Raw genomic sequence first — 20411 nt, 5'->3', positions numbered from 1 at the left:
TGTTTAGCGTTAAAATTTTATTGTCGTTTATTAACCGTTTTCTGTATGCTTAAAGAAAGGTTAATCTGCAGCATTCGGGTTTGACCCGAAACAGTGTGCAAAAATTGGTGGGTCGGAACTTTATTTTAAACGTTTTAACTTTTTTTTATATAAATAATTAGCATATCATCGATAAAGAACCTTGAGTGGGAGTGTTGGTGTGACTTTGATGTGAGAGACGTGATTATGTAATTTATTTGTTTTGTTTCGCGATTCCCAGCTTTTTGCTAGCCCCTTGTTTCGTTTTTATTTCTTAATATACATGCCGCGTTAGAAAAAAAATAGTGTATTGTAAAGATTGAATTTTTTTTAGCAATGATCTGATTTTTTAGAAATCCTAATTTTGAGAGGTTTATGTAGTAAAATTAAACTTAGGACGATCTTAGACTGTCCAACTCTTTTTGTTATCTAACTATTTGTTTTTTTGTTTTACTCAAATAACTTGTTAAAATTAACTTAACTAAATCAAACGATTCACAAATAATATGGCCGAAATGTGGGATTTGATTGTTTGTCGAATGAAATCTAGGAATAAAATAGAAAGTAGAATCCTCATAGAGGTTAAGGCCTTTCCAATATTAGGAATCACAATTGTGAACTCCACGACAATACAAGGATAATGTGCAGATCTATCTAAATCCCGTTACTAATAATAAAACACCATAATTCTATTTTGATCATAAAAAAAAATATTGTAATATTGTTCTAAACAATTATGTAATATTGGATTTTAGTAATCCCAATTATTTGTCGTTGACCGCTAGTAGTCCTAACTTAAAAAACAACTGACAGTCTCAACTATTAACATACTAGCCTAATGTTCTAAACAATTTTGGAATATGGGATTTTAATAATTCAAATTATTTGTCGTTGACCGCCAACAGTGTCAACTTCAAAAATAACCACTGACAATCCCAACTATTAACATATTGGCCTAATGACCTCCAATGGACTCTGACTCACAGAACTCTAACGTCGTTAATTTATGATCGCCAGAAACTTCTTTTTGGCCGGAAAACTCAGCATTTTCATCTCAAACCTTTTTGTAACCTTATTATTATGGACCTTTGAGAATTTTTTTCTAGTAAAAGACCCAATTATTTAGGTCGTCGGAAAAACTTTTTTTTTGTCAAAAAAACTTCTTTTTGCCCGGAAAAGACCTTTTTGTAACCTTAGATCGGACCTTTAGAAACTTTTTTCTGGCCAAAAATGTTTTCCCGGTGACCAGAGACGAGCAACGTTAGGGTATGTTAATCAGAGTCCATTGGGGACGAATATGTTTAGTTGGTACTGTCAGTAGTTTTTTTTAAGTTGAAACTGTTGGCGACCAATGACAAATAGTTGAGATTACTAAAACCCAATATTCCAACAATTATATCTGGGTCATGTATATTAGGATTCCAAATAATGTAATGACCACACGTTTAATTATATTATATTATATTATATTATATTATATTATATTATATTATATTATATTATATTATATTATATTATATTATATTATATTATATTATATTATATTATATTATATTATATTATATTATATTATATTATATTATATTATATTATATTATATTATATTATATTATATTATATTATATTATATTATATTATATTATATTATATTATATTATATTATATTATATTATATTATATTATATTATATTATATTATATTATATTATATTATATTATATTATATTATATTATATTATATTATATTATATTATATTATATTATATTATTATATTAAAGAGAAAGGTTGGTGGTATTTTCATTTATGACCCCTCAAATTTTTGAGATGAAACACTATTAACCTTTATATTTAAGTAAGTTATACATTCACTTCTAACTTTTAGTAATTTACAACTTTGATTCTTCAATCTTTTCTATTTAATAACTTGACACCTCTTAACTTTTGGTAATTGACAACTTTGACCCTCAAATCTTTTCTAATCAATAACTTGACACATCCGTTTGTTTAAATTACTTTCACAATTTTGCACCGCAACGTGCAACACCCGCAACGACATGCTTTTTTTTATCTCTGTCTAATGACGTTAATGTCACAAACGTAACGTGAGTAACAAAGTAAAAGAAAAATGTAATGTCACGCGTGCGCACCACACGTTATTGTCATCGTTGTTATGCATGTAACGAAGTCACAAACGCAACGTCGTAACGCGAGATATATATAGAGAGAGAGATGTGATCATCAACTAATTCTGATCACAAGTTTCAAAAACAAATATCGAATATGAATTTAAATGTGTCTAATTCTTCTTCATTGCATTCAGATTTAACTCACACTTTGAAATATATTGCCACGTTGCTAAAAATACTCCTATCAATAGAAAAAATTGATGCATTAGAGAGTTGTGAGAACCAGATAAACAAAACATTTTATTTAAAATATATAACATGGTTATCTAATCACATAATTAACATTTTCTCTTTTCGGTACAACTTAAGCCTTAAAATTAGTTTATTAAACAAAATGTCACACATTCTAGTTAATACGCCTTAAAATTAGTTTATTAAACATGTCCCACATTCTAGTTAAAGTCAATAACTTTTTTTGTGAACAAAGAAGTTAATTTATTCGGCAAAAGATATATATATACAACTACCGGTTTCTTAACGCAATGGGAAGAGCCAACTACCACGTGGTCAATAAGTTGCATTTGAATCTATTGTGAATGTGAATTATCCTAATGAGGATTTCACCATTAATGCACTTAACCTATAAATTATGTGTGCTGGTCGATGGACATATAGAAAATCAATGAAATTGCCTTCGAAAGAAAAAATACACAGAAAATCATTAACCAAAATAACAATTTGAATTCTTCATAAATCTTGTCATGACCCTCATAATCACCATGACCCTTCACGTCAGTGCTATGTAACTCACCTCTAATTTACAATCCAAAACCACTATCTTAAGGGTGTGGTCATAACCCAAACCACTATCCCCTTATTTATTTTAATTTATCTTTGTCTAAAAAAAATGAAATGATTACTTGAAAAATGGAAAGGAGGACCATGGTTTAATCCATGCAAAACATAGCCTTCCATTCATGTTCTTACATGGTGAATCATGTCTCAACCATGACCCCAAACTAACAATATGAATTCTTGATAAATGTTCTTTTTCATAAATGTTCTTGTAGTAGTACTAGTTTAGTTATTGTATAACCAAACTAACAATACGAATTCTTGATAAATGTTCTTTTAGTAGTTCCAGTTTAATTAATTAATATCAAGTAAATTATAATTATAATCATAATAAAGCAACTTAATCTACAAATAATTTAATTGATTTTTCTTTTACTATTATTATCATCACGTATCTTAGTTTTATTAAGAAATTAATTTTTATCCCAGAAGTCAGATAATGTGGATTGTAGGTACCCCAACATAGTGTTCCAAGTCTCAATCCCTAGGCTGGTATTAATTCGAATGAACATTTTTTAATATAAAATAAAATAAAATAGAGGTCTTACGCTAACCAAAGTTTTTCAATACTTGTTTCATTATCCATTAAACTTCTCATGATTCTTCAAAAGAGGATAATAACATCTCGTTGTATAGAACATGACCAAATAAAGGAATATGTATTAGATATACAGGTAAATTATGAAACTGATTAATTACATACACTCACATAATATATTGATCCGGATTTAAAAACATCACATAACTTATTCCAATATTTTATGCAAAGAATTCAGTACTTCATGTTCTACCGACACAGATTAGCGATATCTTTTACTAACGGCCGAGAAGCGGTTAGTCTATCGATCAAATAATGAGTTTTGCCAAGAAATAATATGTCAATGTGGTGAAACAAAAATTCCAATATGAGCATATGTGGAATATCGTCATTAGTCAACCAAAATGGCGTAAACCGGTACCCTTTCAACCAAAGAGGACTAATACATCAGAGTAGGGTAATTTAGCTCATCGGCCTTAGACTTGCACACAAACTCTTTTAAACTCAACAAGACAACAACAACGACCATCCAATATTGGTTGAGGATTATGAAATTAACCTCGAGGACACTCCACAAGACACTAAAGAACTTCCTCATCCAACGAGCTAAAATAAATAAAAGACAGAAGCAAAGACAAACCCCGAATGCCGAAGCAACCGAAAATATTGACAGGATGACGATAAATTTTCAAAATGAAGCAGGTATGATGGACGCGCTCAACGACCAAATGGGAATTTCCAAAATGTTAGTTATAATTTTTAATATGTTTTTATTATTTCAATAATATGAAATGCAAAATAATTTGATTTAGAGATAATAAACGTAAAAGTATATGATGATGTAGAAATAAAAAAATGTATAAAATATATTTTTGAGTTAAAAATATCTGTGTTAAGGATGCTCTTAGGGTGAAGGGGGTGCACACCTAATAGGTGAGTGCACTCTCTTACGCCAAACCAATCCCCGTGTGCCACGTCAACTCCCCTCTTAAACTCCCCTAACACCCCCATTTGATGGCGCCACTCCCCTCTTAACTCCCCTTATTTTTTTATTCAAAAAAAAAAAAAAAAAAAAAACAAAGAAAATCTGGGATTGGTTGAAACTGGCATGGCCCCACACAATCAGCCTCTCCTCCATCGGTGAACCCACGCCCAAGTTCAACCCCGAATCGGGATCCCGCTTTGATGGCGGCGGTGTTCCCGATCGGGGAATGCCATCACCGAACACCCTCCCCGAAGGCGCCCCGGACACCCTTAACATAAATGAAAAAAGATAACATACAATTGAATGGACTAACACACAAAGAGATGGGTTAATCCAAGCATAAAGAGATATATTGCGGATTTGCGGCATATGTCATATGGGAAGTCGTACGCTTTACTCATTTACATTAGTTTTCTGTATTTTTTTTTTTTTTTGAAAGATTCAATTCTTCAAAAAACACCACGGCCGGTCCTCAAAACAAGGGCCCCCACGCAAAAACAAACGAAATTACATCACAACTAGAGGGTTTTTACACCAAGCATTCCAATCTAAATCTCTACTTTTAGCTCTCTTTCGATACCAAAAATACGAAGTCATTTTTATGCTTTCCAAAACTTCAACCGGACGACGCCGAACTCCTTTGATGATCCTCGTGTTGCGCTCGTTCCAGATAGACCACAACGTAGTAAAAACAATCCCTCGAAGAATATTTCTCGACCTCTTAGACTTCGTTTGAATTGAAGGGATCTCCATAAAATCTTTCATATCAAAAGCGAATATAGGAGTAAGGCTGCACCAGTGCTCTATCCGACTCCAAATTTCTGCAGCGAAGAAGCATCCGTTGAATAGATGGAGGGTAGTTTCTGGAACCGACTCACAGCAAACACAAAGCTCATTCGGAGGCATACGGTTAATCAAAGATCGCCAAACCATTATTTTACATTTGAGCGGCACCCATCCTTTCCACTTCATAAGGCTGCTCGACGTCTGCTGATTATGTTGGCGCATCAGCGCTTTAGCAGCTTTAACAGAAAAGCTACCGTTTGGGTCTGCATTCCACTTCCACGAGTCTGTACCACCCTTCCATTCATAATCAAAGACAGCAGACAACAGACTAAACAATTCAGCGATTTCTTCTGGCGTCGAAGGCTCTTTCCTCCATTCCCACTGCAGCGTTTTTGACCCGTTTGTGATTTGAATCCTGTCTGAAACAGAAACCCATGTGTGCTTCTCGAGTCTAAAAAGGTTGGGATAAACTAATCGAAGCGAATCATTAAAAAGCCATGGATTTGTCCAAAAATTAATTGTAGACCCATCACCCATAATCCCCACAAAGTAACTATCAAGAGTATTATTGATCCAGATCTTTTTTTTTTCCAACCTTGACAATATGCTTCCAACACCCATTAGACGACGAAGAACACGGTAAAAAAGCCCAAGTCCTACTCGTCCCATGACAATTGATCACCACTCTTTTCCAAAGACAATTACCACCTTGTTTAAACCTCCAAGCCCATTTTAGAAGGAGCGCATCATTGACATCCTCCAATTTAGCAAGACCAAGACCACCCGAATTCTTAGGATTAGTAACAATATCCCAAGCTACCCAATTAATTTTTCTCTTCATTGCAACCCGCCCAAAGGAACCGTCTCATGATAGCTTCCATACTTTGAATAACCGCTTTAGGGGCCTTGTATAACGATAGGTAATAAATAGGCAAATTCTCTAGAACCGCCTTCACAAGAATCAACCGACCACCTATGGAGAGCGTTTTAGCTTTCCACGAGGCAAGCCGGTTTTTCATCACATCAATCACCATATTCCAATTACCAATTCTCGACATGTTGGCTCCCACTTTAACACCCAAAAAAAACGAAGGGAAAAGATCCACGTTTACAACCCAAAACTGTCAACAAATTATCCACCTCCCCATCTTCCGTACCCACCCCAAATAAATTAGACTTATGAATGTTGATGCGCAAGCCCGAGCATAAGTAAAAAACTCTAAGAATTCTAGCCAAACTTTGGAGGTTATCTTGGGACAACTCGCCCAAAATAAGGGCATCATCCTCAAAGAAAAGGTGAGTAATATCAAAGTTATCATAGGAAAAATCAATACCTTTAAAAGCTCCAAGGTTTTCGCTCTATTCAACATCCATGAAAGGCACTCCATAACAATCAAAAACAAGAAAGGAGAGATAGGGTCGCCTTGACGAAGACCCTTCTCACTATTAAACTGAAATGTAGGAGACCCGTTAACAAGAATAGAAGCACGAGCCGACTCAAGAATGCCTTTAATCCACATACACCAACGAGAAGGAAAACCTATTTGAGATAATATTGATAATAAGAAAGCCCAGTTGACATTGTCATAGGCTTTCTCAAAATCAATCTTTAGAAGAAACGCCTTTTTCTTTCTTTTTTTCAACCAATCCAACACTTCATTCACAACGAGAGGGCCATCAAGAATAAAACGATCAGACAGAAAAGCCGATTGGGAGTCTGAAATCACCTTACCCAAGATCTTTTTGAGGCGGTTGGCTAGAATTTTAGAGATAACCTTGCTAATAACCCCAATTAAAGTAATCGGCATGTAATCCTTGAGTCCCACAGGAGATTTGACCTTGGGAATCAAAGTAATAAAAGCCGACCCGCACCCTGAATTAATAACGCCAGACTCATAAAAATCCATCATTATACGATAAAAGTCCTCCTCCAAAACATTCCAAAACTTCTTAATAAAGTTAAAATTGAAACCGTCCGGGCCAGGCGCCTTGTTCGAGCCACACTCAGAAACTGCATCTTTAATCTCTTGTTTGGAAAACAGAGAAGTCAAAAGAATACCATCATTATCATCAATCCTGTTAATTCCTTCACACTCAATAATCGGCCGAATTTTCACCTCTTCTTTGAAATGGCATCTAAAGAAGCGAAGAACTTCTTTTTTAATTAACTTTGGTTTAGAAACCCATTCACCTCTAATCTCAAGACCCGGGATCGAGTTCCTAGCTTTTCTCCCATTAACTACACTATGGAAGAAGCTAGTATTTTCATCTCCAAGCGACGCCCATTTCACCCGTGAATTTTGTCTCATATCACGAGATCTATAAAGCTCAATTTCTTGTAGATTTTTGCAACATTCCGACCAAACCCACAATTCCGACTCATCTAAATCTTTTTTTTCCATTAACCATTCCATATCTTCCTTGTCTTTTTTGCAAGAATTTTCAAATTCAATCTCCTTACTGCGGCATTCGGTTATCCATCTACTAAGTTTAATCCGAAGAGATTTCAACTTTCTTATAAGGTTCAAATCTGTCGGACCCTGATTAATCCAGCCTAGAAGAGTCGAACAAACAATTTCTTCACACCCTTTCCTATCAAACCAGGAATCAAACCAACGGAAAGGTTTCGGCCCAAAATTAGTATCACAAAGAGATAGAAATAAAGGCGCATGATCCGAAAATTCTCTATTTAAAGCTCTAACACAAGCATTGGGCCATTTGTTAAAAATATTATCACAAACGAACAATCTATCAATTCTACTCATCTTGCAAACCCCACGACGATTGACTAAATAAGTAAACTTCTTGCCTTTCAAGTCATATTCTCTAAGACCAGCCTCATCCAAGAACTCATTAAAATCTCGAGCACAACCCGGGTCAAAACACGAATTCTTTCTTTCACTATGGTCTCTAACAGCATTGAAATCCCCAAAAACAATCCACCACCCATGACCCGCCTGAATCACTTGAGAAATTTTAGCCCAAAGATTTCTTTTATCGACATTTGTTTGCAGAGCATAAACATTAATCATAGTTAAACGATTCTTCCCATCCGTTAACAAACCCGAGACAAGAAGGAAATTATTATCTTTGACAATCGAATCCTTAGTAAAAAAACTTAGGATCCCACACACTTAATAAGCCACCCGAGTTCCCAGAAGATTCAGCAACCTCAAAATCAAACCCCATACCACCCCAAAAATTCGACACAACCCCAACATTGACATTACTAGACATCGTTTCTTGTAAACCAATAAAAGATACCCCCAAGTCAGATTTTAATCTTCTAATCCAACTCGCTTTACCCGAAGGTCCCAAACCCCTAACATTAACGGATAAAACATTCATTTTGTACCCGATTGTAAACCTTCTTGAACGATTGAATCTCGAATCATCTGATCATGTACCGAGAGATGAGCTCCCAGTTTCTCCCCCATGTCTTTTGTCGCTGCTATCTCCCCAGCCAAACAATGTTCAGTGGTATCATTAATATCGGGTACATCCTCTGGTTCTGTATCATCAGTTCTGTTCAGGTCGATTGAACCGTCTTCTTCAGAAGCCGAGAGATCCCCCTCACATTCTGGCCCATCATCAGTAATACCCAAGAGAGAATTGAGCCCAAATATATCACCGCTAACATTTTTGGGCTTCTTAACCACCTTTAAACTTTCGTTACTGCTCGTATAGGCACCACTGGGCCCACCCAAGTCACATTTTTTAAACTTTTTTCTTTTAACCACGTTTGGCTGAGGGCCCTCTAAATTACCGTTGACATCATTGATACAGTCAAAGTCAAAAGAAGCTGCAGGGACAAAACTGTCATTCCTTAATACTGAATTTGAATACTCCTCAATCATAGGACTTGAATGACCATTAAGATCATTGAAGTCAGTATCATTCCTTTCCAAGATTAACGGATCCGCATTAATTGCATCTACACCGGCTTCGACAGCGTCTACGACCGGCGACTGTTCCGGCATGTCGAAACTATCTTCATCCTCGTCCGACTCCTCTCCACTGGTATCTTCATTGACATTGACATCCGAAGGCACTGTGTAAAAATCCGGGATCCATTCTCCTACTTCTTCGGTAACCCAAACCCGGAACTTTCTACTTTTCCAGTTCCGAACAACTTCCTCAGTAATCCTTTTACCACCGCCGACCAACACACCAATGTATTCAAAGGACAGGTCAAAATCCGTTTCCGACTTCTTAGCCTTGTGAACAACTTTGCCGAATTTGCTACCGATGGTATTAAGAATATCATTGGATGACAAGTGCAGAAGAACCCCCTGTATCTTCAACCATGCTAACATCTCGAATGAGAGAGCCTGGCCTTCCCACCGAACAATCGAATGAAACTTATCAGTCAATAATTCTGCATTCTCCATGAATCTATCAACCAAACCAACGTCTTCAAAAGAGATAAGTAGATCAAGGCCACCGAGATATTGCACCTTACCATAACCCGGACAAATACCATGCAGGATCATGTAGATGCTCTTCAAAGCTTCGATATCGATCATCCTTACCACTACCGCACGGCCATGCAACTTAGAAAAAGCATGCACACCATTGTCAACCGAAATGGTCTTTCCTCCAAACAGATCTCTAAACGAGCAGGTACCTTTATGAAAACTGCCATTCGACTGATCCATCCCATCATTAACCTTTGATTTGCCAACATGCTTAGGAACCGGCCTATCTCTGGCAGTGTTAATCTCCCCTTCTTCTAAAACAAACCGAGCATAATTAAACCAAAGCTTGTTGTCGCCTATACGAATACCTTTAAGATTTTTGAGCAGCTCTTCTTTCTCTTTAATATCCAACATCGATATGAAGCCAAACCGATTCCCTCTTTTATCCCTTTTTCTAGCGATATACAAGTCATAAATCTGCCCAAAAACTCGAACATGCGATGCTAGATCTGCCCCACTACATCCCTCTAGTAGATTGGAAACGAAAATCTTCGAAATACGACTCTGAAGGTTCACCGGAATAGGGTTTCGGCCAGCCATATGTAGAGAGCTTCTTAGTTTTCTGTATTTGATATAGGCAAAGTATCGAATACATTTATAGTATAATAACTAATATTTGATTCCAACTATTGTCATAAAATATTGTTTTGATACAGGTTTTATGAACCTCTACCGTAGAATTTGACGGGTTAAGTTATTATACAAAGGTTAAAATAATAAGAAGGATGAAAAGCTACTAGAGAGTGACAAGTGTCCAATGAAAAAAAAAATGAGAAAGATAGTTTAGTCCAAGAGAAAAAACTCAATACGCGCATGCTTCTCACATGTTGGGAAATATGCACATGCAAGTCACATGCTATCCCCTCCGCCCCATTTTGTAACGGCTGTAATTTTTTGATACATCATCTGTTTAAAAAAATTATACAATAAAGTCGAGTGTCATATGATCTTTAGTATGAGTACCCTATTGTTATACTTTTTTTAGAAAAAAAAACCAAAAACCCAATTGCGTATTACACAATGGACATAACGTAAAACAAAATGAGTATCAAACTAAAAATGCAATGGAAAGTAGACTAAAAGCACAATCGATAACAACAGATAAAAGATATAATGGACAACAGACTAAAACACAATGGACATAACTTAAAACACAATGGGTATCAAACTAAGAATGCAATGGAAAATATACTAAACATAATTAATGACAACAGATAAAAGACACAATGGACACCAGAATAAACATAATGTACAACATACTAAAAACACAATAAATAACAAACTAAAACACAATGGGAAACAGACTAAAAATACACTGAACTAGAGACTAAAACACAATGAATAAAAAAGTAAAACACAATAAACAACAAAATAAAAACACAATTGATAACATATTAAAACACAATGGATAACATAGTAATCACAATAACCAGGACCAATAACATATTCCATGTATCTGATATTATTCTGTTTGGTACATGAAATTCACATGATTAACTAAAATTGAGCTATTGGTTTAAAATTGTACTATTGGAGTATTGGTTGGTATATTCTCTACTTTACTTTTATAAATTATAATTAGAGTTAATTACACGGTTAGTCCCTGTGGTTTACTGAAAGTAACAAGGTCAGGTACTAATAGTTTAAAATCACATTCTAAGGTTCTAACTTTTCATTTTGTAACAATCTAGGGTATTAACACTAACTTTTGTTAACTTTTCTGTTAAATTAAAGTGAAATTACTAAAATAACCTTTTACAACTACAGGGGCCATTTATGTAGTTAAATTTATTTTAATTTAGGGACCATTTGTGTAACTATTCTGTACTAATGGTTGTACTAGTGTTTTTTCTAAAATCACGATATACACATACATACAATCTTAGGTGTACAAATGGTAGAGGGAGAAAGTAAGCTAGCGAGTCTCCGGCGATTGGCGGAGCTCCGGTGCGTGGTAGGCATCAACCTGCTAAACCGAGACTAAGGAATCTCATGATGGTGAGAGATTGTTCAACAATCAACAGAGTGGTGGTGGTGATGTTCTCAGCCGTGACGGATTGTTCAGGGGTGAGTAGGAATGTGACTGGGAGTGAGTCGGGTTGGTAGAATGAGTTCGACGAATGGTGGGGGGTGACTCAGTGGGTTCTAGGTTGTGGAATTTCTAGAAGCATGTGGAGGCGGAACAAGTGGCGGGAGGGTGGCCGACTTGGTTTAGTGTGGTTTGATTTGTTCTAAAAAAGTGATTTTTTAACTACCTCAAATTGGGGATCTAGATTCTAGAGTAAAGGCTGTAGAATTATGTACGAATTCAATTGAAGGTATAAAACAAAATCTCCTTTGTTGTTCTTTTTCAGTTACATATGATTCTTTACTTTCTGACTTTCAATATATGTGTTGATTTTATTAATAATATTAAGTTGAAGAATATTGGAAGAAATTTTATTTTTTTGGGTTCACTTTACAACATGTGCCGTTGAAGATCCCTTTTTGCCAGACCAACAACATCGTGTGAGAAGTTAGAAAAGCTTCAATTTTTTATTTCACACACTCACACTTTTTTTCCAGAACACAGCAAAATCTTTTGATGGGTATGATAGATAATTAAATGAAGTGGTTGAATATTCTGTTTAAATTTGAATTGATTAACTATTATTTGGGATTTGATGAAAACAGGTAGGAAGCATGGCTGGTCAATTTGTCAAGCTAAGATAAGATCCTTTTAAGGAGAAAAATGGTGTGAGATTACCAAGTTGTAGTGTGGATATATAATGTAAATGATGATGAGTTTAATTTGAAATCAAGAACACCTGACCCATAAAGAATTTATTTTATTCATTTATGGCCACTAGTACAACCATTGGTACAGAATAGTTACATAAATGGTCCGTAAATTAAAATAAATTTAACTACATAAATGGTCCCTGTAATTGTAAAAGGTTATTTTAGTAATTCCACTTTAATCTAACAGAAAAGTTAACAAAAGTTAGTGTTAATACCCTAAATTGTTACAAAATGAAAAGTTAGAACCTTAGAATGTGATTTTAAACTATTAGTACCTGACCTTGTTACTTTCAGTAAACCACAGGGACTAACTGTGTAATTAACTCTTATAATTATTTAAGCAAAATAAAATAAAATAAGGAAAGGCAAAGGAGAGCCGTGGATGTGAAGGTTGGAACCTACCACCTCAAATACATGTTTACAAGTTAAGAATAAAGTATTAATCATCATGTGAGCGCTTGCTTTAAAACTTTATGCTATATCTACAAAATGTTTGTTTTTTATAATATACGGAAATTTAAAAAATTATACAATTTTTATACATAATGTTGATGATATATATTACTATATATTCTTAAAAGAAAAGGTCGGTGAGACCAAAATAAAAAAAAAGCCCTTCAAGTTTTCAACCTGAGCAAAACAGTCCCTCACCCTTTTAACTCGACTAAAATAACCCCTGAGAAAAAGACAAAACGGCTCTTAAAGTTTTGAACTTAACAAAAACAACCCATAAACTTTTAAAATTGACATTTATACCTCATACGTCCACTAAAACTTTATAAAGTGTTTGTTTTCACCCCCTTAAGCTTTAACTTTTCAAAGTCACCCCCATAATATTCATTCTTTAGCTTAAAAAAACAAAAAGAAAACTATTTTCTCAAGTCGTTATTTTCATGTACGTGTCGGTGTAAATTTATGTTTCGACTTGGACTTCAACTTTTTCGAAAACGAACATGGTCAAATGTAATGCGTTTTCAAGTTTATTTTTATATATGTTTTCAATTGGTCTACGTTTTGACATTTTAATATACGTGTCGACATAAATTCACGTTTCAACGTAAACGATATAGATTCAAGTTTCGACATACGTTTTTTTCGGTAACGAGTCTGCTCAAATATAATATGATTTTATGCTCTACGCTTTGACGTAAACTGTGTTCGGAAACGAGTCGGGTCAAATATAATACGTTTTCATTCGGCATTCTAAATTTGAGTTATTGTATGTTTTGACACCGCCAAGTCTAGATGCAAAGGTAAAGGTGGTGTAGTGGCTAGGTGGAATGCTTACTAAATGAACCAGCTCGGGTTCGATTTCGTTTCTTTTATAACTGCAAAGCTTTAGAGCAGATACGTCGGGACACACATTTTCATATGATTTATATATCACATAACATGTCGGAAGCTATAAATAACTAAGGCGTCGCCGCCGCAACGCGCGCATACGGCAACAATCTAGTTCTCCTTAAAAAACAAGATAAATTTATTTCATCCGTTAAATAGATAATTGATAAATTTGTATCAGTTGTATTCTTGAACACAAAAAATAAATGAAGATTTGAAACAACTCAACCTAAATTGAACCATTTAAAAAGAAATTTGACACCTATTATTGGCTATTAACATTACATATAAAAATCAAGCAATTAACATTACATATAAAAATCAAGCAATTGAAAATTTTAAATTATGTTTTAATGTAATGTATTTTCTAATTTTTTTTGTCGTTTTCCTTATCATTCCACACGAAAAAGGGCAATTACAAAGCAATGACAGATAGTCGGACAACAAGTTGCGCCGCCACCCCCTTTTGAATAGAAAAACAAATTCTACTAAATACAAAGTTTGAAACCTTTAGCGACGAAAAATTACTATTAACGACTTTTTGAACCCGATTCAAAAGTCGCACAGCGTCAGGAACGAGACCACTAAAGGTATCAAACGCAAACGGTAAAAATCACATGATATTTTATTGATATTACATTGTATTATCCCCTTCTTTGTTGCCTTGAATGATGTCTCTCTTTAGATAATCCATAAATTTAACGCGCCTTGAATGATGTCTCTCTTTAGATAATCTGTAAATTTAACGCTACCATTAAATGCCGCAACCAACACAACCTAACCATAACTACCACTACATTTACCGTTGTGCTACCCGCCACATTCATCTTTGATACGATTTCGATTCCATGGGCATAACTTTACTGACCCCCCGCCCCCACCGACTTTCGTTTGTACTGTTAGTTTTATCGAAATTTTCAAAAAAAAATTTTGTAGTGTAAAATATTAGATTTTTAAGCGCCCAACCCCACCGGTTTGGATTTTAAGAATCCAGCCCCAATTGAGCTTCCGTTCAAACTCCGCTGCTGTTCAACTCCATCTAAGACAACCAAATTTACGTATTAAGCACTATAAAAATTACCTGCCCCATAGCTAGTTTTCAACAACCATCCGACTTATAAACCATAAAACTTAACCAAAAAAACATACCTAAATGATCTAGATAAAATAAAGAGTTGTTGGCATTAGATCCATGCCCTATACGCTTCCTATACTTTAGTGATAGGGGAATCGTTTGTCATATACGCTTCCTATACTTTACTGGCAGGGGAACCATATTGCCCTATACGCTTCCAATACGACTCCCAGACCTTTTCAGACCTATGAGAATCATATTACCCCATACGCTTCCTAGTGGGGTCACTACGTACATGTCAGAGAGTAGCTATATCGTACCAATAGGAAGCGTATTGCCCAATACGCTTCCTATTAGTGTCGCATTTAATGCTTCAAACCCTATGAGAAGCATATTAGGCTATACAGATCCTATTGAGAGATGTAAAATTTTTTAGAGATGTGTAGATACCATCACCCTAACAGTAACGAAACACTATCATCAATGTGGAAGGGAAATGCATGTGAACACTTAAAGACAAATGTGAGAATAAAAGAACACAAGATCACATCAAACTATTTTGCAAATATTTCACTCAAAAGAGATAGAAAATATTTATGCAAGATATTAACAAACTCATGTCATCTTATAATCCTTTTTTTTAACGGCAAAAACTTCCACGTGTAAACTCACCTTTCTCAGGGTTATGTTCAAGGTCGACTCCTCGACCGCCATGAGACCGTGCTCCCTGATGCCCGAGAACCGGACAAAATCCGTAAATCCTCACCCCCCGTCAAGCTCGAACCCGTGATTAAAACCCCAATTCGTCTCTTCACTTAGATCTCCCTAAAAATGGTCCAAACAGGAATCAAACCTGCATCTCCACTAAAGCGGACATGCCTTTTTTGACCACTGCACCAACGCAGTAGACATCTTATAATCCTTTCTACTTCATAAAAAATATCTACACACATAATTTGTATTGATTATTTATTTATTTATATAATAGTTAGTTAGGTTAGGATAGGATAGGATTAAAAATTAAAATGGATATTAGAAAACAAAAAAAGGTTTGTTTAGTGAGAGGGGGAAGCCTCTCTTTCCTTCTAGGAAGCATCTATTTGACAGATATAAAACTAAAAGTCGTCAATATGGACCAACTCATTATTTCTCTTCCTTCACAAATCAAACCCTAACAATCAATCAAACAGTTCCTCATTTTCACCTTCTTCTTCTTCACCAAACCTCACTTTCTCTCCTTCCTTCATGGCAGTTCTCCTTGATTCCACACCACCAGCGCCTCCCGCCGCTTCTTCTCTCGCTCCTGGCTTCAGATTTCACCCCACCGATGAAGAACTCGTTCGGTATTATCTCCGCCGTAAGATTTGCGGCAAACCCTTCCGATTTGACGCTATTTCCGACGTTGATGTCTACAAAGTTGAGCCCTGGGATCTTCCAGGTCAGTTCGGTTATTTTTGTGTCAATTGTGTGACTTTTGTTTCGTTAATTGAACTGAGATCTTAATTGTTGTGTTAATTCTATGAGTTTGTGATTTTGTTTGGTTATAATTGAAGCGAGATCTTAATTGTTGATTTGTTATTATGTACGGATCATGTATGTGTTTAGATTTCAGAATCAAAAGAATTTATGAATTTAGGTTTGATCTTGAAGATATGGATTGAGCTCATGTGAATCTAAGCGGTTATACTGTGAATTTCGGTTAATATTCTTCAAAAAGAATGGATATGTCATCCTATACGTAACACGTTTGGTCAACGAATTGTTTGCGTGTTGTAGTTTTTGGTAAATTTGTATTTTGTAGAATCTAGATTGATTATTTTATATAATTTGGTCAATTTTGGGGTGCAGGGTTGTCAAGGCTCAAGACCAGAGACCTTGAATGGTACTTTTTTAGTGTGTTGGATAAGAAGTATGGGAATGGATCGCGTACAAATCGAGCAACGGATCGAGGGTACTGGAAAACTACTGGGAAAGACCGGTCGGTTTACCATCGGTCTCAACTGGTTGGGATGAAGAAAACTTTGGTTTATCATATTGGTCGGGCACCCAAGGGTGAGAGAACAAACTGGGTTATGCATGAGTACAGGCTCATTGATCAGGACTTGGAAAAAGCTGGAATTTCACAGGTGAGGATGATTTACTCTGTATGACGTAAATGTACATCGGTACATGCATATTATAAGGCTCAGGCATTAAAGTAATCATATCTGATTATGGATGTTTATATCTTGTTAACTTTTTCGGGATATTGGGTTGGCAGGATGCGTTTGTTCTTTGTAGAATCTTCCGGAAGAGTGGTTCCGGGCCGAAAAATGGTGAACAGTATGGGGCACCATTTGTTGAGGAGGAATGGGAGGATGATGAGCTGGTAATGGTACCCAAACAAGAGTCTGCTGAGGAATTGCTTGTTGATGATGACGACGCATATCTAGATGCGGAGGATCTTGAGCAGGTTTGAGCATTTACGTAGCTGTCATCGTATAATATATTCTTACTTTTCTTTACCTTAAATATTAACTCTAATTAATTACTTACACTTTACGAAGCAGGCTTGACGAATCTATCGATTTCCCTCTTCTATTCCATTAATTAATGTTAATGTTAGCTTATTTGAAGCAGGCTTGACGAATCTATCGATTTCCCTCTTCTATTCCGTTAATTAATGTTAATGTTAGCTTATTTATTTACATTAAACATATAACTATGACAATAGTATTCTTTATTATTTGCATGCTAGCTTATTTTGGGATAAAATTTTAGACAACTAGTACTCAGAATAAATTTGAATGTAATTACCTTTAAGCATATTCTTCTTCTCTTCTTCTTTTCTTCTTTTGGACCAGCCCAAAGGTCATTCGACTCGTGTGTGTGTAAAGAAATAATCGATTTTATAACCAAAATGCATCATGTTTTCAGAATTGCCACCAATCTTGCTTATGTGTATTATCTTATATATTCATAGTTCTTTTTCTTTCATCTCAGATTCTTGGCTCTGACATGCCAGAGGAACAACATCCTCTTCAACTGAAATACCATCAAGGCGATGATGTCAGCAGTGGTGATGTATCCACAGAAATGGTCGATGACCCACAAAACTTCTTGGTTGGTGAGGGTGACGGTCAACCTGAAGCTGACCAAGATGACAAACCAAAGTTGTTTGATTTGCCCGTACAGAACGAGTTGGACCCCACATCGGTAAAGCATGAATACATTAGTGAAACAAGCAACACTGAGGATTTTGATGTGGATTATTTGCTTGATGAACCCTTTTTTGATGCTTCTACTGGTGACGACTTCAAATTTGATGGAAATTCATTCCTTGAAGCTGATGACCTTAAAACTGACGTCAAGCCGGAACCTGGCCTTGACGTTTTTGATGAGTATTCATCGTATCTTATGCCACCAATCGATGACTTGGAATACACTTTCGATTCATTAGATAACGAGAATATTCTCGAGGTAAACACACCATTACTCCAGTTTCTTCTCCTGTTTGGTTTTGATCATACCCTAAAACTAATATGATTCTATTTTTTAATAATCAGAATCCAATTGATGAAACTCATAAATTGAGTGAAGTGAAAAACAGTAATTTTGCTTCCACTTCAAACCAAGAGCATCTGGATTCAGCAACAGGTAACATGGAAGGAACTCATGAGACTTGTGAAACAAGTCAACAACTTTCTGAAGGATATGATAACGATATTGTTCCCTTTTTAAAGCAAGAGGATGCAGATCTGTCAACAGGTAAAGTAGAAATCTTGTTTCTTCTAGATACGGCAATGTTGACCTGTTTGCTTATGTCATGTCAATTCATGTTTTGTTTATCTCTTAACGGGTTCAATGGGTAAGTTAGCTTAAAAATAAACGGGTTGAGAGGCACCCAAAGTGAATCACTAATGCAATATAACCCCTAAAGCATTATGTTATAAATATCTGATTGTTGTCAAAATATATGATTTTTTACTTGTAAATTGTTGACGTGGCACTGGTTGATTCTATGCGAGCTAACAAATATGCAAAAATAATAGCTTATGTGAACAAAAAATAAATTATCTACAAGTTTGAAAAAAAGATACTGTTTTAGTAAATATTTTGAAATGGTTAGATGCCGCACGACATATACATAACAAGATAAATGAGATGTCAATTTTTTTTTTTTGATGAATCAGCAAGAAAATCACTGAACGGGTCAAATGTTGTCACAATATTCACTTCTATGATGTAATATGTTAGAAGATAATAAAGTCTATAAATAATAATATAAAGTTTTTAGACGAAGATGGTTTTGGGTTAACTCAACCCGTTTTGTGCAAAAATAATCTGAGCAACCCACCCGTTCTGCCACCGCTACTGATCTAGTACATCGTCTATTTTGTTGTGTGCAGATTTTGCATACCCATTTCTCCAAACGGCAAGTTACATGTTGGGAAACATATCGGCCCCACCTGCATTTGCATCAGCAAAATATTTGGCTGCTGCTTCTCAAGCTTCTACTTCAGTTCGCGTTACTACAGGCATGATCAGAATAAGAGATATTACTTTCACAGGAAGCAAGCTGGACTGGTCGTTGAACAAAAATGGTCATCTCAACATTGTTCTCTCATTCGGGCTGGAGCAAAGTGAGGTTCCTGATGTAAATTCACATCAAACCAATGGTCGGAAGCGCAATTCTTCTGTTTCTCGAAGCTGGTTATACTGCTTGTTTCTGTGCATCATGGTTCTGTCGTTGAGCTCCAAGATCAGGAGTCTGGTTTGCCCCAGGTCATACATGAGCTGAGCGGAACGGTCAACAGAAGTCAGAAACCTCTGGATTCTACTTGGTTTTTCTTTATCTGATTACTTTAACAAAATAATATTATGGAGGCACAATGATGCCGACTGAGCTAATTCTGGAGATTGAAAATGTTGTTTTTGTTAGAAGTTGTTGGTAAGAACATTAGAAAGATCACGGGGAACAAGGACTGTGTGTGGAACTGGAAGGAAATAGTACTTCGCTGTTTCATGTCTCGCCATTTCTGTTGATTTATTACTTGCATTTTAATTAACCAATCTTAATGTGTGTTTATCTGCGCTTGTGTGTGGTTATTTGTTTAATTGACCTCATGCAATCATGCGTTTTATCTGTTAGGCAGACTCGGCCAGACACAAGAAACCGAGTCCAATAGACCATAACTGGACTGTCAAAGTTTCAATCATGTCTCCCACCCAATTTTTTTGAAAACGACGGTAGATTAGCAACGGGATGTGGCCTTTTGTGGTTACTAAAATATGTGCTGATCAACTCTGCATGTATATAGGTGATTACCTGGATGAAGTAGTGAGTATTGCAAGAATTGTGATATACGAGACCTTTATTTCCATAAGGCTATGCGGTATGGTGATGGTCCTCCCTTGGAGGATGATCCGCCACGTAGGCGTCACGTAG

At 35.7% G+C, this 20411-nt stretch overlaps 2 protein-coding genes and 1 long non-coding RNA gene across 3 annotated transcripts; 2 read left to right on the top strand and 1 right to left on the bottom strand.

The window, feature by feature from the left end:
• Window positions 1-5029: 5029 nt before the first annotated feature.
• On the bottom strand, window positions 5030-5977 carry LOC110907690. The gene has a single exon (XM_022152636.1). The coding sequence runs from the start codon at window positions 5975-5977 to the stop codon at window positions 5030-5032; it is 948 nt and encodes a 315-aa protein (XP_022008328.1).
• Window positions 5978-11646: 5669 nt separating this feature from the next.
• On the top strand, window positions 11647-12625 carry LOC110906162. The gene is made up of 2 exons (XR_002573711.2): window positions 11647-12104; window positions 12460-12625. It is a non-coding gene; the product is annotated as an uncharacterized LOC110906162 (long non-coding RNA).
• Window positions 12626-16094: 3469 nt separating this feature from the next.
• Window positions 16095-20049, top strand: LOC110904568 (NAC domain-containing protein 53). Its single transcript, XM_022150409.2, has 6 exons — window positions 16095-16421; window positions 16832-17109; window positions 17244-17435; window positions 17966-18442; window positions 18529-18730; window positions 19372-20049. Exons 1-6 carry the CDS (start codon window positions 16229-16231, stop codon window positions 19761-19763), a joined length of 1734 nt encoding a protein of 577 aa, XP_022006101.1. The 5' UTR covers window positions 16095-16228; the 3' UTR covers window positions 19764-20049.
• Window positions 20050-20411: the final 362 nt, after the last annotated feature.

The sequence above is a fragment of the Helianthus annuus genome, chromosome 14 (genome assembly GCF_002127325.2).
Source record: "Helianthus annuus cultivar XRQ/B chromosome 14, HanXRQr2.0-SUNRISE, whole genome shotgun sequence".
Lineage (NCBI taxonomy): Eukaryota > Viridiplantae > Streptophyta > Magnoliopsida > Asterales > Asteraceae > Helianthus > Helianthus annuus.
Note: the sequence above shows the minus strand (reverse complement) of the source record. Positions and strands in the feature narration are given on the sequence as shown.